This window comes from Suricata suricatta, chromosome 16, assembly GCF_006229205.1.
Source record: "Suricata suricatta isolate VVHF042 chromosome 16, meerkat_22Aug2017_6uvM2_HiC, whole genome shotgun sequence".
Taxonomy (NCBI): domain Eukaryota; kingdom Metazoa; phylum Chordata; class Mammalia; order Carnivora; family Herpestidae; genus Suricata; species Suricata suricatta.
In genome coordinates, this window is record NC_043715.1 from 19,944,855 (window position 1) to 19,971,566 (window position 26,712).

Genomic DNA, 26,712 nt, shown 5'->3' on the forward strand with positions numbered 1-26,712 from the left:
CACGCTGAACGTGGAGTCTGCTGAGAATTCTCCCCCCTTCTCTCTGCCCCTCTCTTGCTTGTGAGCATACACTCTCTCTCTCTCTCTCTCTCTCAAAAAAAAACAAAAACACAAAACAAACAAACACAAATGAATGCACAGTGTTATGAATAACAAAGGAGATGATGGGAGGGGTCTAGGAAGACCACCCCAAAGTGGTGCCTTTGGGTTCACCTTGGAGGGTTGAGGAGTGAGCCTACCATGCTAACAGGAGCAGCTTCCTGGGGCCATAGAAGCGGGGTGAAAAGGCGTGTGGGAAGTGCAGTGTGCTTGGGAAACAGGACAGGTCTGCATGTCAGGCTAAACTAGGGCATACGGAATGGAGAGGATGTGACCCTGGAAGCCTAAGAAAGTGTTAAGACTAGAGAAAAATCTAGTGGTTTGCTGTGTAGGGTGGGGCTGTGCTGTGTGGAGCAGGGAGGACTTGGCATTATTTTAAGCAGAAGGCATGACATGTTCAACTAGGTGGTGGATGATGCTTGAATTCCAAAGAGACTATACACCTGCTATGGGGTGTTTGTAAAATAGATCCTCTTTAAAGATATTTTCCTTTAGGACTCATGAGTGGGCTCACAGTTTGGGCAAGGTTTGAGTGTGAAATGGAAATGTCTAAAAACAAACACAAAAACAAAAACAAAAAAACAAAATCAAAAACTGGCCAAAGCCTTGTCATGCAGTAGGAACATACAAACATTAAAAAGAAGATTTTTCTGTTTCTTTCTTCTCACACTCACTTATACATGTAATTATCTTTTACACTCACATAGAGTATGTGGTCCAAGCCCACATGTTCTTGTGAGATCTGATGAAAAAGGCAATACCTGAGCAGAAAACTGTGCTTATCTTGTCTGTGGGGACATTTGTATCTACCCCATAAAAAAAGAGCCAATCTCTGAGCTTGGTTCCAAAATACGGAGACAGGGGCGCCTGGATGGCTCAGTCGGTTAAGCGTCGGCTTCGGCTCAGGTCATGATCTCACAGTTTGTGGGTTTGAGCCCCGTGTCGGGCTCTGTGCTGACAGCTAGCTCAGATCCTGGGGCCTGCTTCAGATTCTGTATCTCCCTCTCTCTCTGACCCTCCCCTGTTCCCACTGTCTCTCTCTGTCTCTCAAAAAAAAATACAGAGACATTATTCTGCAAGGCCAGGAGACTGTGGCCTCTACAGATGCCTAGATTAAGGATTCTGGCTGTTGACCTTGACGATGAGAAGTTCATTCTCACATCTGCCAAGCTGAATGCACAAATATTCACCCTGTGATTCCAATGGTCTCCTTTCCCCCAACAGATAGCACTGCAGGTGTGTATGCCCGGCGCGGGGGCTTTAGTCGGCAGAAGCAGGATCTGTACCTCTTGCCCATCGTGATCAGCGATGGCGGAATCCCACCCATGAGCAGCACCAACACCCTCACCATCAAGGTCTGTGGGTGTGACGTGCACGGCGCGCTGCTCTCCTGCAACGCCGAGGCCTACATCCTGAACGCAGGCCTGAGCACGGGGGCGCTCATCGCCATCCTCGCCTGCATCGTCATTCTTCTGGGTAAGGCCACTCCCTGTCACCCGCGGGAAGGGCTTTGCAACCATCCTGGGAGCACCTCTATTTCTGGAGGGCAAGCTGGACCAGAACTATGCCTTGTCCCGTGGCTATGCTTTGAGACAAGATAGAGGCCGTGTCTGCTCTGGTGCATTTTGTGGTTGGGTGGGGGCAACTGGAGCGTTTGGAGCAGGTTCTGGGAAGGAGAGCATGGCAGCGACAAGCTGGGGGCGCTGCAGGGGACGTGTGAGAAGGTTTTGCAGGAGAGGAATCTAGACAGAGGCCTGGCACAGGAGCAGCAGTTTGCCTTAGCAGTGGAAAGAGAAGAGTTAGGGACAGAATGAATAATCTGGCCTCACACATTATCTGAGGACTTAAGGAAATGGCTGAGGTTGACCTGGCCGAATTGGATCTCAACTCTTTCTCTGGTTATCTGGGTGCAAGCCTCAGTTTACGGGGACCCCTGGGAGGCTTTCCCTAAACGTGCAGGCCAAGTTAGCTGCCCCACTTCTGCACTTTCGTCTCCTCTCTGGTTTCCTCTGTAAGAACAGCAGTGTGCTCATGCTAATAACATGCTAATAACATTTACCGTTGCTGGGCTTCAGGAAGATGAGATCACATGGGAGAAAAAAATCAGGATTCAAACCCAGGATGTCTGACTCCAAATGTATGCTTGTTCCATGATGTTCCATTCTCCATTGAATAAGTTTAGGAGGTCAGCTGCATAGAGAAGAGCCAGTGAGTTCAGGCCAACAAATAGTTCTTGAGAATTATCTGGGTCCTGGGTCCTGTGTTCTGCCCTGGGAGATAAAGAGAACAATCAGGTGTCATCCTTGTCCTGGACAGTTCACAGTCTATCAGGGAAAATATGAGTGAACAGATAAATTAGAGGCAGGGGGTGAGTGCCATGATAGGGACATGAATAAAAAGTGATGGGGGCAGAGAGCAGGAATCCACTCACAATGGCTGAGAAGGTCAGGGACATCTTCCTGGAGGATGTGACATACTTATTGGAGTCTGAAGAATTTTCCAGATGGTGAGAGAGACTGAGACAGATAGATGTTCCAAGCAGAGGGAATGGGATGCAAAAGAGCTCTGGGGAATTCATAGTTTGGGGAGGGGGAGCCAGATATGTAAACCTTGTCATAAGTTATGAGGATAGAAGAACGGGGCCAGATGGGTGGTGGAGCGCCTCGGATAGCCCTGTCTGGTGTCAGAATTGGATGCCAAGATGGGCTTCCATGATGAAAGAGAGACAGGAGTCAGCCACGCACAGGAAGTGGAAGGCAGCGGTCTGGGTGAAGGTGCTGTTGTCAAGAACAAGGCACAGGGAAGGGATACACTGCTTGCTGAGTGCTGGGAGCCAGTCATGGTCTGTACAAACCCTCGTCCTCACATCTCCCAGTGGTGGTGGACCCACAGGGGCTCCCAGACCACCTGCCAGATTGAGCCTCAAGCATTTTCTTTAGTCTAGCCATGGGTGTGGCCGGATGCTCTCCTGGAATACTCTAGAAACCGCTTATGGGAAGGCAAGGTTGCCGAATCATAGGAGAATCGCCTCTCAGGGAGGAGATGGAACTGCTTCCTCTGGGTTTCAGCTGATACTATTTCTCTTTGTGCAAATAAAGAGGAGATTGTCTCCTGGGGGTCATTATAGACTTCCCCTCTTCATAAGGTGGTCTGAAGAGAACCCAGCCACATTTATGGTAAGATTTCTTACTAAGGTAGAGTAGGATCACTGTGCATCCCCCCAGGTCCTCAGCCTGCAGGGCGGGATCCAGAAGGTAGGACCTGAGGGCTCTGAACGTCCTCATTCATAAACTTTGGGGAGACAGCTGTCTTCCTTTGGAAGAAGAAACCTACATAAGCCATTTTTAAGATGCTGAAGACCAATATATTTAGCATCTTCCCAATTCTTAGGAAGATGGCTTCAAATAGTGTCGGATTCATTTGTAAAAAGCTCAGAATAGTTCCAACTTGCCAGTATATTTTGATATCATCTTTTCCTGGCAGCATTTTGCAGAGGAAGAGGCAGGTGGAGGGCAGTTTTACACATCCTTGGGGATTCCAGGTAAAGCTCTCATTTTGTAGACTGACAGACTGGTTCCTATTCTGAAGCATGCGCACGCCGTGCCTTACGGTATGCAGAGTTCTCAGGAAGGATCCAGGAATACCGGGCTTGGCTGGCGCTTACTTTCTTGTTCTTTCCCTGTAGTCATTGTAGTGTTGTTTGTGACCCTGAGAAGACAAAAGAAAGAACCACTCATCGTCTTTGAGGAAGAAGATGTCCGTGAGAACATCATTACCTATGATGATGAAGGCGGTGGGGAAGAAGACACAGAAGCCTTTGATATTGCCACCCTCCAGAATCCGGATGGGATCAACGGATTTATCCCTCGCAAAGACATAAAACCCGAGTATCAGTACATGCCGAGGCCTGGGCTCCGGCCAGCACCCAACAGTGTGGATGTCGATGACTTCATCAACACGAGAATACAGGAGGCAGATAATGACCCGACTGCCCCTCCTTACGATTCCATCCAAATCTATGGTTATGAAGGCAGGGGCTCCGTGGCCGGGTCCCTGAGCTCCTTAGAGTCTGCCACCACAGATTCAGACTTGGACTATGACTACCTACAGAACTGGGGACCTCGTTTTAAGAAATTAGCAGACTTGTACGGTTCCAAAGACACTTTTGATGACGACTCTTAACAATAATGATACAAATTTGGCCTTAAGAACTGTGTCTGGCGTTCTGAAGAATCTAGAAGATATGTAAACAGGTATTTTTTTAAATCAAGGAAAGGCTCATTTAAAACAAGCAAAGTTTTACAGAGAGGACACATTTAATAAAACTGCAAGGACATCAAAGTGGTAAATACTGTGAAGTACCTTTTCTCAAAAAAAGGCAAATATTGAAGTTGTTTATCAACTTCGCTAGAGAAAAAAAACCACTTGGCATACAAAATATTTAAGTGAAGGAGAAGTCTCATGGTGAACTCACAATGAAGGGAAATCGTTTATGTGTTATGAACATCCAAGTCTTACTTTCTTCTTTTTTTTTGTCAAAGAAGCTTCCAGAAAATTAGAAAGGACAACAGTTCTGAGCTGTAATTCCGCCTTAAACTATGGACACTCTATATGTAGTGCATTTTTAAACTTGAAATATATAATATTCAGCCAGCTTAAACCCATACAATGTATGTACAATACAATGTACAATTATGTCTCTTGAGCATCAATCTTGTTACTGCTGATTCTTGTAAATCTTTTTGCTTCTACTTTCATCTTAAACTAATACGTGCCAGATATAACTGTCTTGTTTCAGTGAGAGGCGCCCTATTTCTATGTCATTTTTAATGTATCTATTTGTACAATTTTAAAGTTCTTATTTTAGTATACATACAAATATCAGTATTCTGACATGTAAGAAATGTTACGGCATCACACTTATATTTTATGAACATTGTACTGTTGCTTTAATATGAGCTTCAATATAAGAAGCAACTTTGAAATAAAAACAGATTCTTTTTTAATTCTGGGTTTCATTCTTAACATTGAAACATTTAAGTATTTCTAATGACCCATTTATATTTCTAATTTAAGATAATTATGATCTTTTAATAACCCTATTTATGAGATGTTGTAGTCTGCTGCTTTTATTGTTTATTTAAAATCAAATATGTTTTGCAAATGTTTTTTTTTTCCAGACAATATTCTGTAACATCATGTAAAGCTTTCTTGTACATTCTCAGTGTTAGCTTCCTGGCTTCTCTTTGCACACATCTTCTGAAAAAGAAGGATGCGAAAGATCTAGGTCAGTCTCTGATTTTGCAATACTTGTTATATAATAAGCATTTATCTCGTATGTCAGTAATTCAGTGGTTATGAGAGACAAATCCATGAGGAAATGAAATGATCAGACCTCTAAAGTTCCAAGATGTAGATTTTATGCCCCATACCAAGCATTTGGGGGCTGGGGGCAGGGTCAGAAATCTAAATCTGCCACATGCGGTTATCAGACATCCGATGTTATTCTGTTTTTCCCTACTTTGATCTTGCCAGGCTCTCATATGACTCTGACAGTTGAAACTGCTTCTATTTTCCTCCTATGAATTTCACTCCTCTTAAAATAATGTGGCATTTTAAATTTTGATAAAAGGAAGAGAAATTCATTTCCAAACCTTAAAATATGCTTTGGGCAACAAACTCAGAATGAGGGCAGGGACCCTGGTGGATTCTGAGGGTCAATGCCAGTATGCCTACTGTCCCTGGAAGTCCCATGTGGCTGCCTGGGGATTGGGACTTCCGTGGAGAACCCTACACCTATTTAGGTGGGCCAAAGGTCAAAATGTAGCAATACTCGGGGAAAGACCACACACAGTTCTGCTACAAGCGTTTTCCCCCTTTCCCCTAAGACACAGGGCACATGCTTTCTCTTGGATTGCAGACAATTTTTAGATTATCTTTTTTTTTTTTTACTTTATTGTGAAACTTTGTTTCAAGCATTTCTTGATAGCCTGCTACATACTGTTATCATGACTCAGTCAAAATGCATAAAAAGAGAAATGTTTTTATGAAGTGCTCACTTTCATTTTACTTTGCATTTAAATCAAACTGTCTGAACACTTCAGTGGAATAAATTCTGTGGACAATGTCACTTTGGAATCTTACATTTCAGTGAAGGATTGCACATTCTCATACTTCCATAATTGCAGGTTCTGTTCGTTTTTTATATAGTTTTTGTAATCCAAAGACTATTTTGCTAGATTTGCACAGATCTCCAATTGAATTTGAAATAAAGAAATAATTCAAAAGGAATATGAATAGCACTTAAACAAGAATACAGCTGTAAGTAACCCCATCACCATGGATGATCCCTTTTGTCTAGGAATGTATTTAGATTAGATTTGACAATTACATTTTTAGATTTTTATGTTTAAGTTTAAAAAAAAAGGCTGTCTAATTTTCAATAGTTAAAATACTTGTTTTTCTTTTTTTTCCTTTTCATCTTCTCTTTTTTTACTTTGAGTCTCTGTTATTTGTAGAACCCTCTTAGAAGCTTGGAAATAAAACGTGTTTCCTGACTAGTGGAGTCCTCTTTCATTTGGAACATAGTGCCTTAAAAGCAATCTTAGTTTAAGTGGTTCTTCCTTATTTCAATATAAAGTAATCACTACTTTATGACATAGATTCAGCTAAAGAAGGAACACTGTTCTGTTCTCCCTGTACTTGAGGAGTGGGCATTGGTTACAACCATCATTCATCCACTCATTTATCAAAATCTTATTTGGTAGACCCTGCTAGTGACTTTGGGATGCATAATGAATCTTGCTATATTCCTTTGACATCTTTTGGTCTTCCCAGCCCTGTTTCAAAATGTCTATCCTGTTGTCTTCTAATCACCTCTGTGCCAACCCACCTCCCCAGACAGTGCAACAGGATACTTTCTCTCCTTCAAGTTGGAGGGGACAACATATATAAAAGATACAACAGGAGATAGTGAGATGTTGACAGTGAATGGAAGAGGGTAGTCCAATTGCAGTAGCAACATCAGTTGTAACTCTTTGGACAGATCTTGTGTTTAGTTGAATTGTATCTTTTTATTGATTTCCTTAATGTTTTTTATTTATTTTTGAGAGACAGAGAGAGACAGCGTGAGCAGGGGAGGGTCAGAGAAGAAGGAGACACAGAGTCTGAAGCAGGCTCCAGGCTCTGAGCTAGCTATCAGCACAGAGCCCAACATGGGGCTTAAACCCACGAACCATGAGATCATGACCTGAGCTGAAGTCAGACACTTAACCAAGTGAGCCACCTAGGTGCCCCCTGGATTGTACCTTAATAAGCCAGTGTTCCTGGGGATGGTGGGGAAGACAAGGGAGCACATGATCTACATGGCTTGGAGAAACTTGCTAAGAATACACATGCTCGGTGCCTCAAGAGCATCACTCTTACGTCAGGTGGAACCAAGTCAGAAGTATTTTTAGTTGTTCCTAGGTAATTGTGAGTGTCCTTCACTTCTTTTTGAGAGCTTTCACAGGACAGTGGTGGTGGTGGGTGGAAGGTAAGAAGTGAGTTGGGATCTCTGAGCACAAGTCTATCTGGCAGGCAGTGTGGAGGACAGATTAGGAACATCTAAATAAGGGGAAGGGTATTTACGAAAGTCAAAATAAGATATAATGAGGGCCCCCGATAAGTCAGTACATAGGAGACGGGAAAGAGGCAAGGCTGCCCTCTTCTGTGCTGCCGTCAGCCTGGTCTAGACCATCCTCACCTGTGAGCTGGAAGACTGAGACAAACCCAAAGCCATTCTCTCTGACTTCCAACCTCTTCTTCACAAAGAAGCCAGAAAGATACTAACACACAACTCAGATCACATGACTCCAAAACCATACCTCTTCATTGGCTTCCTAAAGTCCTCAAATAAATTCCAATTTCATTACTTTGTTGCTCTACATGATCAGAACCCTGCATACCTACCCAACTTCATCTTGTCCCGTTCTCCTTCCTGGGCACTACACTCCAACCACACCGGCCATCCGTCAGCTCTTTGTACAGACCGGACAGGCTCCGTTTCCATCCAAAGTGGGCCACACTTCACTAGTTCCATTTGCATCAGTTGTAACTCTTTGAACTTATTTAACTTACTGGCCTTTTCTGTGTGTGTGGGTCTGACTGCCACAGCAGAGTGTAAGCTCCAAGGGGGAAAGGATCATGTTTTCTTATTGTACGCCTAGCCCTTTGCGCTGTGCCTGAAACATAATAGGTACAGAAAGCAATGTTTCTTGAATGAACAATGGCATATCAATAAGACAGATTTATCCAGATTTGATGGCTGAGTAGAGAATGCTGGTCTGATTTTATGCTTCCTCATCTGAGAAATTGAGTGAATTGTGATCTTGGTATCTGTGGTCACAAATCCAAAAGGAGATGTAGGTTTATGGGGGGAAAGTTGAATTAAGTTTGGGTTGGACTTGTAAACCAGAGGTGCTCCTGTGACAGACAGACTGCCAAGGAGGTCATCAGCAGTAGGGATTTGCTGTGCTCGCTGGTTACAGAGCCCGGTACCCGGCTTATAGAGTAGAAGCCATCCGGGGGCAGTTTAGGTCTGCGGAGTGACTATGTTTCTAACTGTTCTCTGCCAACTTGACTATTTTGATAGTGAAGTAAGTAAGTCCCTCTGGTGCCTAAGAGTAATGCTGACTTTAGTTTTATTAATAAGGATAATTAGTAAGCATAAACCTTATCCATGTATGTCAAATGCTTTGAAAAATTAGAAGAGTGTATTAATTAATTCACTAATTATTTCTTGAGTTAGAGGACTTTTGAGCTCATCCTGTGTGGGAAAGCATGAATTAGACATGAAAAATTGATGTGATTCCTGTGAGAAGGCAAAGTATGGGCTACCCTGCCCAGGTTACCCAGGCAGAGATGGTGAGTGAGAGGCCACACGTCTGTCCCAGGCTTCGGCAGGAAGTGGTTGTAAAACTGGACGGGGACGGGTCCCATTTCTTCCACCTTGGTCCGGGGGCTTTTCCTTTGGGGGAAAGAGCCAATCACAGTGACAGTCCTCAGCATCAGTGCTTCAGCTGAGACACTGGCAGTAAAGATGGGATGGGCACTCCCCACCTCGTTGGGTTTAAGCCTTTGAACAGCCATTCACCACAGATGGGATGGCAGGACCTGGTGGTGCCTCTGACGGCCTAGCCTGCCTTCTGCGTCCACACCCAACTGATGGGATAAGACCGTGCACTGTTTCTGCGGCAGCTTGCCTGTCTCTACAACGTAAATGTTGAAAATCAACTATAAAAAACTGATTAGGCATTTCATAGCTGTTTGTATTACGATTCACACAGAAGTTTGATATTTTATCCTCTTCCTGTGATTAAAATCGTGTCTTAAAAAAAAGTCAGTGTCAGGATATTGTCAGGTCCCAATGGCCTCTGAGTGAGAATTGAATTTTTATCTTGCAGACTAACTCAACTAATCATTTTTTAATGATCTTCTCAAAAGGGCCTTTTTCATTCCATGTGTCTTGATACATTTTAAACATGACTTTATCGTTCTCTGTCACTGTAATCAACCGACTGCCGCTACCTGCTTATCTCTCACAGGCTCATAGAAGCAACATGCCCCCCACACGGCTCAGAGCCAGAATCTTCAGCCCAAGAGTGAAAGCAACAAACCCCTTCTTAGGTGTGGCGTTCGATACATGCCGTGTGTAAAACATGGCTCCAACACTTACTTACTGTGTGACTCTGGAATGGTGTCTTGACCTCTCTGGACTTAATTTTCCACAAACATGCAATGTAAAGTGCATGTGGTGGTAAAGAATGAATGTGGTGGTGAAGAATCAGTGAGGTCCTATTGCCAGAGCCACTGCCAGTCCCCAGAAAGGGGAAACGCTCAATAGACGGGAACGACTATACGGTCGGTGTCCATATTCTTGTCCCTGTCCCAGGTTTCAGGACAGGTTAGGGAAGAATTTGCTACCACTTGCTTCCTTTTTCTCACTTCTGTCTCTGAGGCAACCATAGAACGTAGCTTAGCATGTGGTAGTTTAGTTCAGGCAGAGAACCAGCAAAAGTTTCCTACCATCAGAAAGAATTTTTTGTTTTAATTAGACTAATTATCTGATCAGTGAATTCACTTCTGTTAAACTACAATACATAGGATAAAACTGGCAAAGCATCATGTAAAATAGCTTTAAAGTATCTTATTGGAAGACAGTAAGTACATTCACATGATTATGAACTGTATTTAATTGGATAGAAACTATGCATCATGTGGTATTTGAAATTTGGATGAGCTTGTCAGGGACTGCAAAAACTGACATTTCTAATATAAGGAATTTCATATTTGATGTATTTTTGCTCATTTGCTGAAACAATAGTGCTCCTTTTTTATAGACATATTCTCTGAAAATGTTTAGATTTGCAGACATATAATTTCATTAGAATACTTTTCTTTCATAACAACTCTGCTGAGTTTAATTTAACCACAATTTTTACCTCACTTAGCACTCAGAAAAATTGGAAATTATTTGATGCTACAGTAAACTTCTCCTTAAATTTTTTTTCCAAACACCTAACTGGTATGTGAAAGAAATAGTAGTGCCTAGAAGTACAATTATCAAATAACTTTCTGTTCTGAATTAGTCAAGAGGTAGTCTAGCAAACCAGATCAACTCTCCTGTGGGGCACCCGTTGTTTCTTTTTTACATTTTGGGTTTCCAGCACAGAGAAGGCACTGAGTAAATGCTCAGGGTAGGCATATAGGGATGGATGGATACAGAGAAATAAATTCTTATATTCTAAGTTTTTCAGAATTCTAAGCTCTTAGAAACAGACAAGAGAATTCATCTGGCTATCCTTCTTTGCTCCCTACTCCCATGTTTTGATAGTATCATTATAATACTTTGAATTTAGATAACTTTAAATGTTTGTTAATTTTTGAGAGAGAGCAAGAGAGAGAGAGAGAGAGAGAGAGAGCAAAAGTAGGAGAGGGGCAGAGAGAGAGGGAGACACAGAAACAGAAGTAGGCTCCAAGCTCTGAGCTGTCCACACAGCATCCAAAGCAGGGCTTGAATCCACAGACTGCGAGATTATGACCAGAGCCCACGGTAGACGCTTAGCTGACTGATCCACTTAGGCGTCCCTTTAGTTCAGATTTTACGTGACTAGATATCCCTCCCAGGACAGTCACCCAATGCACACTCAGATCAAATTGGACCTGGACTGAACAGATGGAAGTGCTATCAGATGATGTGTCTTGCTAGTCCTGAAAACATCTGCTTCCTTTCTGTGGGTCTTATTGTCTTTATATGATAGGGATGTGTAATCTCTGTCCACCGTGGATCCAAGAATTCCAGGACTGGACGACCTAGAAGAGGAAATTACCTACATATATAAATTGCTGCACAGATGAATGATTTTATAGTTGCTGCACTTGCTGTTCTTTGGGCTTTTTTCTACCTTTTGACTCTTTCTAGCACCTGCAAATGATTCAGTAGTTAACCTTAGATCCAGAAGCAAATTTAGGGACTCTGGATTCTCTTGGAAAGACTTGATCCAGTGGCTTTAAAATGAAGACAATCTTGTTGTGGCCCCAGGGATCTCCCCGTCCAGCAGCCACCTCCGGAGCAGGAAAAGAGTGACTCCTACCCTCAAGCTATGAGGACTCTTGATCCCTGTAGTTCAATGTTTTCCAAGTGTGAAATTTGCATTTCTGCATTTCTGGTAGTTGGAAGAAATGATTTTTAAAATTAAATTGAATAACAATGCCTTTTAAAGGGAGAAAGGTGTTCCGTTTCAAATAACTAAGCAGAAAAGCCGCACACAATTCTCCCTCTGTCTGGAATCCACCTCCTCCTAGGGTGGCTCATTCCATGACCACCCAGTCTAAAGTAGCCTCTTACTCCCTGTCTGTCATTCTCTGCAGAGTGACAAAGACTGCTTACTCTGATCAAACCTTAATCTTCTGTGTCCTCAGTCCCACTAGGCCTGAACATGGCCATCCTTCTGTCTTTGTAGAATCTTGTTTGAGCCAGAATCCTGCTGTCAGTGCAGTGAAAATTCCCTACTCTTACTATCTGGCTCCTCTCAGCCTTACCCACCCTCGCCTACACTCTGCACGAATCCTGTTGAGTCAGTCTAGCAAGAACCCCTCTACCTTGATGTTTCCTCTTAGTAATTTTCCACCAGTGACCCCCATCTGCTTCTTGGACATAAATCCCCACTTGTCCTTGTTTAAGTTGGAGTCGAGTCCATGTTGTCTCCCCGAGCAGGAAACCCCATTGTAGTGGCTCTACATGAATAAAGTGTGCCTTACCGCCTTTAACAAGTGTCACAAATAATTTTTTCTTCAACAAGAGCATGTAGCACTTTCTGATATTTTATCTTTTCAACGCATTGTTTATTTTTAATAAATCTAGTTACTTTCTGGACTGTAAGTGCCATGGGGAGCAAAGAGCGTCTTTTGTCCTGTGTGTCCCAGAGCCTAGAACAGAGCCTGCTATGTTATAGAAATTCAATAAACTGTTGTTGGCTTCTTAGGGGTGTTGGTTAAATTTTTGTTGCTTGCTCTAATGGAGTAAGGGCTAGTTTGAAGTTGTATCTTAGCTGTTGTAGATTCCCTTTCTGGAAAGGGAAATAAAACCTCTAGATTAAAGTCTTCATGAAGCAGCAAATTCATAGCTAGAACTTAACAAAATGGCTTTCTTTCCATGTTTGTACTGTGCAGTTACCTTCTGTTCTATGGAGAGGTTTCCACTCATGGCAATGACACAAAGCTTCCTTTTAAAATTGTGATATTGTGATTTATAGTGAGAAATGTTATGTTTAATTTTCTTCCCCTTTCTGGCAGCACTCCCAAAACCCTTTGAATTTCTTAAGTGATGAGAATAACTAAGGTGTCTTGTTCAGTTAATGAGATGACTTCAGGACCCCACTTAAGGATGAAGGATAGTTGCCAAGAGAATCAACTACTTGATTAGAGGGCTGGAACTTTGCGGCCCTGCCCAGACCTCCAGGGAGGGAAGAGGGGCCGGAAATGGAATCCGTCACCAATAGCCAATGACTTAATCAGTCGTGCCTGTATAATGAAGTCTCCATAAAAACCAAAAGGACAGGGTTCAGAGAGCTTCCAGATTGGTGAACACATGGAGATTTGGGCAGAGTGGCTGCTCAGAGAGGGCACAGAATTCCCAAGCCTTTTCCCCATACCTTGCCTTGTGTATTTCTTCCATCTGGCTGTTTCTGAGTTATATACTTTTAGGATTAATCAGTGATCTAGTAAGTAAAATGTTGTTCTGCTTTCTGTGAGGCACTCTAGCATATTAATTGAAGACAAAGAGGAGGATGGGGCGCCTGGGTGGCTCAGTCAGTTAAGCATCTGACTTTGGCTCAGGTCATGATCTCACAGTTCGTGGGTTCAAGGCCCACATTGGGCTCTGTGCTGAGAGCTTGGAGCTGGGAGCCTGCTTCAGATCCTGTATACCCTCCTCTCTCTGACCTTCCCCTGCTTGTGCTATCTCTCTCTGTCTCTCAAAAAAAAAAAAAAAAAGACGAAGAGGAGGGTAGTCAGACCTTATGAACTATAGTCAATCACAAGTGTATGCGACAACCTGGATTTGTGACGGCATCTGAAGTTGGCACAGTGGGGTGGGGACAGTCTCGCTGGACTAAGCCATTAGCCTGTTGAATCTGACATTATCTCCAAGTCAGAATAGTGTCAGAATTGAGTAGGACACCCAGCTAGTGTCTGCAGATTGTTGGTGGGGTAACCTCCCTGCCCCCTACATTGGAACCGGGTGCAGAAACATTTCAAAATATACCCATTTAGATAAAAAATAAACTACTTAAGACAAATATAGATTACATAAATAGTACATCTGTTACTCAGGTCTGTTGATTAGGCAGAGGATGGGTGGTGAATGGTGAGATTGAATTCAATGGTACCCTGGAAGTTTGGACAGCACTGATGGTATCCAGACAACTCATTTAATGGATAAGAGAACTGAGGTTCTAGAAGGTAAGTTACTTTGCTTTAAGAATCAGAGGATAGAGAAGAGAATCTGGGAAGAAAGTATACTTCTCCTGCTGGTCACATAACTCTGATTTCTGGAAAACTGAATTCCAAACAGTTGGCAGCCACCATGTAATTTCTTATGCAGGGCGCTTTTCTGAGTGCCCAGACACAGGAACAACTTTCCCTGAACACCCACCATTGCTCTTCTGAAATGTCACCTTCTAAGAAAGTTCTTCATTCATCACCTTATAAAAAATGACACCAAGTCCTTGTCACTGAGTCCCCTTCTAGCTACTTCACTCATTTGTTTTCTTTCTCTGACCTTACCACTACGTGACATTATAATGATTGCCTATTACATTTGTTTAGTGTTTGTGTCCCTTGCCCCACCACAGTGACAGTCCCATGAGGACACTGGCTTTGCACTCTTTTGCACTGCCATGTATGGGGACTCCGTAAATACCTGATGAACAAACTAGTAAATAATGGTGAGCATTATCAACACTAGGCATTTTAACTTGTAGTTCTGAGTGAGATCATTCAGCTTTCTCTTTCAATCCTATTTACTAATAGCAACCATGTCAATCAAATGAGGACCAGAAAGGTTATAACTGTGTTGCTCCAATGCAGGGATTTCGGATACTGCTGGGTAGTAGTTGGTCAGCTACCATTAAACCCTTACGGAGGTTTCTCTCTAGCTTTTCCAGCATCTGAAACCTGGGCATCTCTAGTGCTAAGAAAAAGACTCTAAATGAAGGGAATACAGCTGTATGGTGAGTTGCACAAAGAGGTCTTCTGACTGTTTTTGCTCAGGGCACCAATGTTTAAATGAAAGAAAGTGTCAAAATCTTATTCTAACGACCCTAAGGATGTGGAGAGCTTTGCCATGAAGTGAGTTTCTAGTTAATGAGATAGGTTTTTGCTTGAACTATGATGGATTATTAAACCCATACTAGTTGGCAGAAAGGGAACTAAAATAGTTGCTAGTCATTCTGCTAAACATTTAACATCTGCCCTCACCTGTAAGGGTGTGCAACGTGCACATGATTCTCACAGTCAGAGATCAAATGGACAATTGTTTAGCAGCCTACTATGTTCTAGAAATGGACCCATTTAAGATTCATAGTGATTCTCTTTCAATTGTTCAACATAGGAATAGAACTCCAAATAAAGAATATACTTTAGATACGACTGACTATGTGGGCTTTCCCCCACCCCCCAGAAAGATGCCTGAAGTCCTGAAGACCAAAATGTCTTCCAGCCATTCTTTTGTTTGTTTGTTTGTTTGTTTATTAGAAACAAGTAGAAGCAGGCACTTCTTGGGGGTATTATCAACAACCCTGGTGACTGCATGTCCTGGTTCTCCCCAAGCCAGTCCTAGAACCTGTAGTTCTAGAGTATTTTTTATGGTGCTCCCTTTCCATCTCCAACGTGACCCTTTATGGGTAATAATTTTTATGTCCATCCTACCAATAATTTTGTCCCAGTGTGTTGACAGTATGACAGGTTTTCAAAGTCTCAGAGAGACTTTTCCCACAAACTCAGAAAGGTGATTAGCTACTCTTAGAAGGAAAGATAAGGAACATAAACTGTGATCTTATTTATCTTAGAGAAATACTCTAACATATCAGTTTCTCCTCTTTGCATGTTTCAATTTTAAGGCTGATTTAAAAAAAAAACTCTCTTCCCTAGGATATAAAAATACTGAAAATAAAAAAAAGAATATTGGCTTCATACTGTTTATACTGTTTTATGTTCCCTGTTTCACTTACTATAGGAAGAGTATTCAATATCAGCAAAAGGGTTTAAAAACACAAATAACTACACAATATTACATTGTAGAGATGAATGATCACTTACTTGTTCATCAAATTAATAATACTTATTAAATGTCTTACAATCTAGACACTCATCAGGGCCCAGGGTAAACAATAACAAAATAGACTAAGTCCCTGCCATCACATGGTTTAAGTTCTGGAAATGATCAGTGCTAACTAAGTCCTGACACAAACATAGAACTTGATAGGAAACTTGACAGGACAAATGACTTGCCTTCTCCAGCTACTTAATGTTCCCCGGCTTTACTGTTGTTGCTGTTCTGATGGGGTCTTGCCCTTGTCCCAGACCAGCTGATTCAGAGTAGGATGGTACCTACACATCTGTATTTTCTTTAAAGCAGTGTCTAACGTAACACTTTTGGAGCCAAGAGGAAAAGGAAAAAGAAATATTGATATCCCTACTATCTTTATTTTGAAAGTTGATATTTTCTTCATCATGCATTTTTTTTGCATTAGTTTTGAATTTCTGAAAAAATGCATTAACTTTTATTTATCTTGATAACTTAGTTTTTGTTGCTCCCTGAAAGTTTGTACCCAAGGTCAATGCCTCAGAGGCAACTCTTCCCCCCCAGCTAAGATTCTAATGCACTCATGATAAAGTCTGACCAACTTGTTTCAGTGACTGGGCTAGGCTAGCACATCTCAAATTTTAATGTTCATGTGAATCAATTGGGGATTTTGTTGTAAACTGACTCAGTGGGGCTGGGGAAGGCCCTGAGATTATACATTTGTAACAAGCTTCTATGTGATGCTGTTGCTTTTGGTTTTTAGACAGCATCTGAGTAACAAAGTTCTTGACTATTCTGCAAGGTGTAAGATAAAACATTCCTCATATGTACACAGAACTGAAGTAAATGCAATCCCACTGAAGACAATCCTCTTCCACATGGAGTGAAGGTAAAGTGGACAAAGGAATCATCTGAGGTGAATCATTCCATAATCCACAGGACTCCCCCCATTAGGTAAATGGAGATGTGAAAAGCCAGCAGCTATATGTCCAACACTTCTGTGGCCACTAGTATTGATCAGGTAAAAGAGCAAACCTGCCAGAAGGTGACCCAAATGCAGCTGCTTGGAAATACCATTGTTGCCTGCCTTACTTTATATCCCATTGAAGTATTTCCTTCAGGTCCCCAGACAAGATGAGAAAGTTTGGGATGAGAAAGTTCCTCTTGGGTCAGCTGTGAGCAGGCAGAAAATCCTACTCGGATTAAGACCCAACCAAACTCAGTTGCTTTGGTGGGATTCATTCAGCCCAAGGAGTGCTGAGCTGCAACCACCAACTGGGACCAGAAAAGTATATAGGTTAGTATCTCAGACCACAAGCTTAGTCCTGCAAACAGGATCATTCTCCTTTTCCCTTTCAAATCTATTTAATCTCCATATGGCGTGCCCACTCTGCCAAACAGGCAGAACTCATCCCCGGCCATGACTGCTCCTAAATTTCCTATTCAGGGTTGCACTGGAATCTAGAAACCTTCTGGAAAACAGAGAATGAACTGTCATCTCTATGCAGCTGCAAGAAACATTTTGCTTGTGCAAGCCACTCTGCTCTGAGGAATCTGAGTCTTGACTCTCTAGAGCATATAAAATATCTAATGTCTAGGGTCTCACTTCCTTAGTCCCCTATACCCCGTCTCCTCTGACTTACACCCCACTCCTTGGGGTCATGGCAAAGAGGTAACTTGTGGTCAGCTCAGTCAGATGGACATCACACCTTTTTGTCTTCACTGAGAGTGAGGTTAAGATATTGAATGTCTCCCCACTGGCTGTTATTACTTCTTTATTGGGTTTAATCTTTTATACAAGAGTTTGAAACACTGTTTGACTTCTGGCTATGTTCTTCTTTCTCCAGGGCAAATATCGTTGAGGCCAGAAACACAGAACATTCTAGCAGCCTCTTAATTTTATTTTCTTTTTCTGGCAGCCTCTTTAAAATGGAATGGAGTGGGACAGAAAATACAAAGAGAATCAAGTCTGGTTAATATTTAGCAAAAGTATTCTATCATTCTGGTGGTGTGAGGGGCAGAAAATAAGCATGATAAGTCAGTATATGTATGTGTGTGTGTATGTATATCAACACACATATATATAGTTACAGTTAAAATTATATAGAGTTATTGTGGTGATAAGTGGTAAAGAGAAAAACATAAACTAGGGAAAGTGGAAAGAAATTTTCAGGTGGAAGAGAAGGTACTCAAATTTTACATAGTCTGGCTGCCGAAGGCTTCAGTGAGGTGATATTTGAGTGAAACCCTGGAAAGGCTGAGCAGCTAACCACTCAGACATCTGGTGTAAGAGTATGTCAAGCAGTGGGCAAGAGCAAAGGGAACTGACCCAGAAAGGCAAAAAGTAGAGAAGGGAGAATATTTATGTGAAATCCAGCAAGTAAAGGGATTGTATGTTTAACGTCCAAATGGCTCACATAAATCAATGAGATACTAACAGATACAGGAGTAAAGATTAGGAACAAACCACAAAAGAGTAAATGTAACTAACAAAACATGGAAGAATCATGTATATATCCCCACCAATTAATAATCAAATAAATATAGACTAGCATTTAAACTGCTCCATTTCCATGAAAACAAAAAATGTTAAAATTATAATAGTGATACTGGCAAGAATTCAGAGAAATAAATGCCTTAATGTTTTGACAACAGAAGTGTAAATTGGTATGTTTTTTTGGAAAATTAATTTGGAAAATGTCTTTCTGAGCCAAATTGTCACAAGCAGGCATTCTACCTCAGAAAATCTATCCAAGAATGTCACCCAAATATTGGAAACATCCATGCATGTGTATATTCATGAGAGTGGTTAGTGGTATCAGAGGCAAATTAAATGCACAGCAGCATTCGTGATAAGCAATTGCGGCATGCTTCTCATTGCACTAACATGTAACTATCAGAACTGATGATTCAAAAGTGAGGTACTAACATGGTTACTACAGACAGATGGTTGTGACACGTTAAATGGGAGTGGATGGAGTCACTGTACAGTTTATATGTGTATTTTGACTGCAGTTTAGGTTTATAACCCATTTTGACATGCGTGCATGTTCCCGTGTTTATGTGTGTTTTATTCCTTCATGTGAAAGAAATTACAGCCTCTCTACTAGTCAGAGTTATCTAGGGAAACTATGTAGATACATACATACATACATACATACATACAAACCTACCTGCATTCATAAACACAGAAAGAGAGAAGAGAGAGAGATGTATTGGCTTGCAATGACTGTGAAAGTTTGGCAAGTCTAAAATCTGCAGGGCAGGCTGGCAGGCTGGGAATCCAGGAAAGAGTCTTAGTTTGAATCCAAAGGCAGTCTGCTCACAGCATTCTCTCTTCTTCTAGAAACATCTGTGTTTTTCTATTAAGCCCTTTAATGGATTGGCTATTAAGCTCCCCAACTGATTGGACTATGTCCACCACATAATGGAAGGTAATATGCTTTGCTCAAGGTCTACTGATTTAAATGTGAATATCGTCAGGGTGTCTGGTGGCTCAGTTGGGTGAGCACCCAACTTTGGCTCAGGTAATGATCTCGTGGTTCGTGAGTTTGAGCCCCGCATTGGGCTCTGTAGTGACAGCTCAGAGACTAGAGCCTGCTTCTAGTTCTGTGTCTCCCTCTCTCTCTGACCCTCCCTGGGTCACACACACACACACATACACTCTCTCTCTCTCTCTCTCTCTCTTTCTCTCTCTCTCTCTCTCTTTCTCTCTCAAAAATAAACATTTAAAGAATGCGAATACTATCTAAGAAAAATTTCAGAGAAATGTCTAGATTAATATTTGATTAAATATCTGGGCATGGTGACCAGCCCAACTGACACATAAAATTAACCATCACAGTCTCCAGGTACACATAATGTTTTAGGTCCTTAATGCTGGAAAACCAAAAAGGACACCTCTTCCTTGAGAGTTCCAGCGAAATCCAAGAGAGGGTTAACCTGGCTTGGAGAAGACGCCAATCCCTGAACCAATCCCAGTGGGCAGAGGTCAGAGGACTGTGGTTGGAGAAGGGGCAGCTTTATACATGAAATGGACTTTTGGAGAAGAAGGAGGACAAGCTAGTCATGTTGAGGAGACAGGACTTCTGACTCCACTTTTCTGCAGACAAACTAGCCAACCCGCAAAGAGCTTTCATTATGGCATTAGTATCTTCTCTTTATAATCATTTATTTTCCAAGTACAGACCTTTACTTGTTCAAAAGAATAAAGGGGGAGATAATAAATTCTGTCTGCCTTGGTCATACCACAACTGTCGAATCGTTTCTAGATAGGAAAAGCCCAGTTATCAAAAACAAAACAAAACACTAAGAAATTGACATCTATCTAAGTAGTAAAAGATTTTAAAACCATTTCAAAAGGGTAAGGGCAAAATGTCAGAGTCTTGTTAGATTAGAAAATAGACTTGCCTTGATGTGTTTAGGACAGACAATAATCCCAAAAATTATTGGGTGGGGTAGGGCTTCCTCTAGGTAGATTAATGGATGGGAGTAAAATAATACAACTATTCTCTGTAAATGTTTTCAGGTCGGACTGAGGACTACGGAATTTATGTGGTTGGAAAACAACAAGCCCCTCATTACTGGGAGTATTCAGAGAGATGATGTAGAACACTGGTGAGGAGTCTTGCTGACACATATTGTGAGGAATTAGGATAGAACCTAAGGGCCTTGTATTTTTTCTCCAGTTCTAAATACTCTTACCAAGCCCAGGAATGTCAGGGGTAGGGTGATTACAGGGGTGATACAGGGGTATTATAGGGCTTAAATGCCTATATTTCTTGATGTAACAATGAGTACTTCTACATAGCCCTATTTTAAGAAAATCCAGCTTTTTTCTTCCTTTGCAAAAAAACCCGACAACCCTGTAGAACCTTCATATCAAAATATTTAATGCTTTGTCTTTTGGTTTTTCTAGCAGAAGGTATTTGAGTATCCAACCTTGCATTTTTCAGAAGGTATTGCTCATTTTGACAAATTGCCAAAAAAGGGGACATCTGAAGGCTAATTTCAAATTGTTTTCCCATAAAGCCTGGACCCATAGCTGTTGGATGACTTCATCTCCCAATGATTTACGGGCAGAAGTGAGGCAGTGGTGTCATCCGACTAAATGACTGTTTCGCATGGATTTAATTCTTGCATATTCATTCAAAGTGTGTACCTTTAAGTCCTGACATTTATTAAATGTTAAAATCATATTACTCGCTTACAGTGAGAACTTCTGAGGCAAATAAGAAATTGAAGACAACAGAAACAAAAATCTACCTGCTGCAACCTATTAAAAAAATGTTAACAATTTGGTAAGAAGAGACCTACCTACCAGCTTAAAAATTTCTGCTTTTATAGGTCAAAATAGCCAAGGACTGGCAATTTTAATATAAAAATAATTAGGAGGAGGAGGTGGGGAGGAAGAGGAGAAGAAGACAAAGATGAGAAAAACAATAAAATTAAATGTTAATTAAATAATAAATTAAGTGACAAATATTTTCAAATATACAAATTAAAAATATAAGCAACAATAATGACCAGGATATCACTTGTAATTAAAACATCCATATGCAAAAGGAAGACCCTCATCCTGTCCTTCTTACCTTGTACAGAAATTAACTCAAAATGTTTAATAGACCTGAATGTTAAAATGTAAAAGTACAGAATGTCAAGAAGAAAATATAGGAGAAAACACTCGTCTAACGTTTGGAGTTAGAAAGATTTTTTAGTACGAACCATAAGGGAAAAAAACTGGATAAGTTTTACTTCAAAAAATTGAGAACTTCTGTTCTTAAGGAAAGGACAGGTCACAGACTGATAAAAACGTACTCACATTCACATATTTTGTTAAATGACTTGTGTTTAGAAAACTTAAATATCGCTTAAAATTCAAAAATTGTAAAACAATCATATTTTTAAAAAATGAATAGAAGATCTGAACAAATACTTCACTAAAGAAGGTGTATAGATGAAAAAAGAAACCTATCAAAGATGCTTTATAAAAGTAGTCATTAGAGAAACACAAACAGAAACCACAATGAAAACCACCTGCAAAAGCAGGTGACATAAAACAAATACACACAAAGAACAAAATACCAAGTGTTGGTGAGAACACGAGCCACCTGGACTTCTCATACATTGCTGGTTATGTGCAAAATAGTACAACTGATGGGGAAAACCTTTAAGCACTTTCTCTTGTTAGGCATCCCCACTGAGAGGCATTTAAACAAGTGAAAGAAAACCTATGTTCTCACGAACCTTATATGCAAATCTCTACAGTGACTTTATTCATAATCACTAAAAACTGGAAAGAGCTTACAATATTCATAAACTGGGGAATCAACAAATCAACTGTGGTACAACCAATGAAATCCCAATGAACTATTGTTGCACTAAACAACATGGATGAATTTCCAAAGCATTTATGCTTGGTGAAAGAAGCCAACCTCATAAGGTTACATTCTGTGTGTTTCCATTTATATAACGTTCTTGCTAAGGCAAAACTATTGGGACAGTAAGCAGACCAGTGCTTGCCAAGGGTTGGAGGCTGGGGAGAAGATAACTACAAAGCAGGATGGGGGGATTTTCTTCTATGTCTTAATTACAGTGGTGGTCACAGGACGGTCTACAGTTACCAGGTCTGGCAGAACTGTGCGTTTAAAAGTGTGAATTTTACTGTATATCTTACACCTTAAAAAGATAAATGGGGGTGGGGGCAAGAGTATCAGGTTACAAAACTTGTTGTCCATGGTAAACAAGAGCATTTCTACGTGTGCAACCCTCCTGGTCCAGACCCAACACCCCGGAAGTTGGAGGCCCAGTCACTTGGTGTGCCTATGTGCCCTTAACATGGGGCGGGCCTCCTGTCAAGCTAAACAGCTTCCTAAACTGCCAGCATGGATTCCTCAACTCCCATTAATCCCATTAAGAACAAGCCAATGACTTTAGTTGGGATTCCTGAGTGAACTAGAAAGTGTACTCCATATGCTTCTTAGGCGAAGCTACAGAGAAGCCTACACTTCCCAGAAAGCAATTCGCTTACATGCTCAAACTAGGGGAGTGGGCGACTGAAGACATGTACCAAACTTTTCATGAGTCAGGGAGTTCCCCTTTAGGCCAAGCGTGAGATGGAATGTTTTCCTGATAAATCCCTTTGGCACTCAGGGCCATCTGGCATTTCTGTGTGTGTTAGGGGTGCGGTATGTGGGGAGTTAATACTTCTTATGAAAGTCCATTTCCACCACCCCTTTGTGCAGTTCCTCTCCAAACTAACAGGCTTGCTCCAGGCAGTCTCTGCTGAAGGACAGTCCCTCACGTGGACAGAAAGGGGTATTTTCGGGGCACCTGTGTGGTTCAGTTGGTTAAGCGTCTGTCTGACTTTGGCTCAGGTCATGATCTCACAGTTCATGGGTTTGAGCCCCGCCTTGGGCTCTGTGCTGACAGCTCAGAGCCTGGAGCCTACAGATTGCTTTGGATTCTGTGACTCTCTCTCTCTGCCCCTCCTCACTCATTTTCTCCCCCTCTCTCTTTCTCTTTCTCAAAAATAAACATTACAAACAAGTTAAAAAAAAAAGCGGGGGTGTGTTTTCCAACTGATAGCTGTGCTCACATCTGAGTTGCTTCTTTTCTTAACAACAACAACAACAACAACAACAACAACAACAACATTGTTTTGGTAGGGTTGGGGACTTTGTGACCAAAGCAAAACTTTCAGAACCTTATGAATATCGAACAATTCTAGGGTGAAAGGATGCAATGAATTCTCAAGTCCAGATGAAACAAGTTATCAGGCTACTTACCTCGGCTATACTGATTCTGTCTTCTTGGCTTGCTCTGTTTCTTTTTGTCATCCACCCTCCAAGGCAGAGCTTGCATGGCCAAGCTAGTTGTTAGGGCTTTTAAGGTACAAAATAAGGAGAGTGAGAGACAGAATACAAATGAGGCTCTTGGGATGAGACCAGGGGAAACATTGCTTAAGGAGAGGAAGAGAAGCAATGGAGTAGTTACACTGTGTAAAGAAAATGGACAGAAGAGAAAGTAGTACTTTAAGCTTCAAATCCATGATTGACATTCAAGATATAGCAAGTAATTAAAATAAGAGATCTGAGTTGGTTTGCAATTAGTTTGGTTTACTCAACCCTTGTTGCTTTCAATTCTTGTTCTTCCTCTGCTCTTAGTTTTACCAGTTCTCTAAGCTTTGGTCACAACAATGATGGACCTGGTACCATTTCTCACTCTTGATCTATTCATCGTTGATATATTGATTTTACCTTAGAAATGTTTCTAGATTCTTCTCCATACAATTGCCATCACTGTTTTCTCTGAAGAAACGTTTGAAACAGGCTCCTCAACCATCTCTCTGCCTCTAATCTATCATCATTAATCCTTTCCCCACAAGGATGTACAAAAAAATCTTTCTAGAGTGCACATCTGATTATGCTTGCCCATTGCTTAAAAGTCAACATAGCTTACAGAATGAGATAGAAACCAACCTCTGGCAAGGTATTTGAGACCTTCTGTGATTTCAATCCAACTTCTTCTATCCTCTCTTCCACCAAGCAGCAAGAAACACTGATCTACCAGAAGTCCTCAAATCACAGCAGGCTCCATTCATTCCATCGCATGGGCATGTGGATCCCTTGCTTGGAATGTTTGCCCTGTCTAACTGATCCTCCAATTTCTGTTCCTCCTTCCTTTTCACTTCAAGGCATCATCTCTTTTCTGGAATGTCATCTTCTGTACTTGTTTGTCACTCTAAGTTTCTGACCACCCTCTCTACCACAACATAAATAGGAGAAGACATCAATCTAAATTAATATTAGAAAAATAGCTCCTAAAATGAGCATTATTATACGGAATGCATTAGCTTCTCTTTGTCTCAAATCCCTGATTCATTATAAAATCTTAGTGCTAAGACAAGGTCATTTAAAAGTTTTGCCTGAGTGTTTTTCTATCAATTCTCTCCAAAAACAATAGGTCTCATCCCTACCCCAGTGAATTATATAGCCACCTTATAATGACATCAGTACAAATTATAACCTACTTTTTTAGACAAGTATATTAAAATATAATTTACATATCATAAGATACACATTTAAAGTATAAAAATCAATCATTTTTAATATATTGACAGGGTTATGTGATGAACACAATCTAACTTTAGAACATTTTCAGCTCCCTTGTATTCATTAGAAGTAATAATCCATTGCCCACAGCCTCACCCCAGCTCCTGCTACTAACCAACTTCTTGCCTCCATGGATTCTCTAGTTCTAAACATTTCATAAAAATTAACTCATACAATATATGGTCTTACGTGACTATCTCTTACATGTCTCATATTTTTTCATTGGAAAATGTTTTGTAGCACTATATTGTTTCTTGCATATCTTGTAATTTTTGGTTGAAAATTAGACAGTTTAAATAATATGCTGTAGCAGTTGTAATCTAATATCCCCCAGGAGGGTTTTGTGGTTATTCATTTGCTTGGTCATGTACTTATTCTGTGACTTGGCTGAATAATTCCATAAGGTCTTTTTCCCCAGTAGTGTGTAGCTTCCAATATCTTGCTCAGGCTGTCTCCTACCCCCGGCTGTGCTTACCTTTAGACTAGCTGCTAGTGCTTGCCCCTGGGTCACCATGGACCATGTATTGGTCAAAAGTTGTGGATAAGCCTCCTGGGCCAGTTATATTTTTACCCTTTGCCACTGTATGTGTGTATGGCTTGGGGGTTGCTATCAGAGTTTACAGAGTTTATTTATTTATTTATTTATTTTGCCCCATATTCATCTAGGGACTGGTAGATAGAAGATTCCCTCTCTGATCTCTTTTGGAAAGGTACATTCCTGGGTAAGCACAGAGTCTTCCAGATTGATGAGGATAAGCATGGTTTCATTTGTAAGCCACATTACCTCGGAGTTGCTACTGCATCAAAATAGCCAGTGTTTGGTCAGAGGTTGTGATTAAGCCTCATGTACTAGAAAGACTTCTGCTTTGTGTAGAGTGGTCAGTGAATGGGCTGAAAAATTATTTCAAGTTCTTACCTGCTTGCTTCTGAGCAGGTTTAACCTAGTACATATGGAAGCCTTCCTGACTTCCAGAATTGACTGTGGTCTTCCATTCTGTAGGTTTTCCAGGATCTCTCTATTAAACTTCTGCCAGCTCTGACATTTTGCTTCTATCATGGAGCTACCAGCCATCTTCAAATTGTTTTCCATCAACATCTCCTTTGTTTTCCACAACACTGTGGAAAACAAGTGTCTTAGTCCTTTTGGGTTGCTATACCAAGATACAGCAGACTGGGTAGCCTATAAACAAAAAAACATTTAATTGTCACCGTTCTGGAGGCTAGAAGTCTGATTCGGTACCAGCATGGTTGTGTAAGGGCCTTCTTCCTAGTTCATAGCCCGCATTTTCTCACTGTGTCTTCACAAGATGGAAGGAGCTAGATAACTCTCTGAATCTGTTTTATGAGGCACTAATCACATTCCAGAGGGCTCCACCCTTACGACTTAAGTACCCTCCCAAAGTTCAAAGTTCACATGAACTACTGACACCACTTTTAGGGATTAGGATTTCAATATAAAAATTGGAGGGGGGGATACAAGCATTCATGCCATAGCACCCATAGGCAAGGAATCAGGGTGTGGAGCTCTAGTCCTTATTGCTTGCCTTTCCTTAGGGCACTGCACAGGAAGTGGGGATGGGACCCACTTTTCCCAGAATGATACCAATCCTTCATTAATGAGCAGTGTGGGGAAATGAAAGCCCATGGTCTTCTTAA

The 26,712-nt window shown here is 41.2% G+C and overlaps 1 protein-coding gene and 1 long non-coding RNA gene across 3 annotated transcripts in view; one reads left to right on the forward strand and one right to left on the reverse strand.

The window, feature by feature from the left end:
* Positions 1-26,712, forward strand: part of CDH11 (cadherin 11) — a 204,898-nt gene that overhangs the window by 146,869 nt on the left and 31,317 nt on the right. The window contains exons 12-13 of one of the 2 annotated variants that reach the window (XM_029925552.1): positions 1,324-1,575; positions 3,785-5,105. The exons of the other annotated variant lie outside the window; for it this stretch is intronic. Coding sequence (XP_029781412.1) covers positions 1,324-1,575; positions 3,785-4,281 — 749 coding nt within the window. The 3' untranslated portion in view covers positions 4,282-5,105. Of the gene's footprint in view, positions 1-1,323; positions 1,576-3,784; positions 5,106-26,712 lie in introns of those variants that run through there. 2 annotated transcript variants of the gene reach the window in all.
* On the reverse strand, positions 5,271-26,231 carry LOC115280569. Its single transcript, XR_003903846.1, has 3 exons — positions 25,973-26,231; positions 23,731-23,826; positions 5,271-5,355 (listed from the first exon to the last, which is right to left on the reverse strand). It is a non-coding gene; the product is annotated as an uncharacterized LOC115280569 (long non-coding RNA).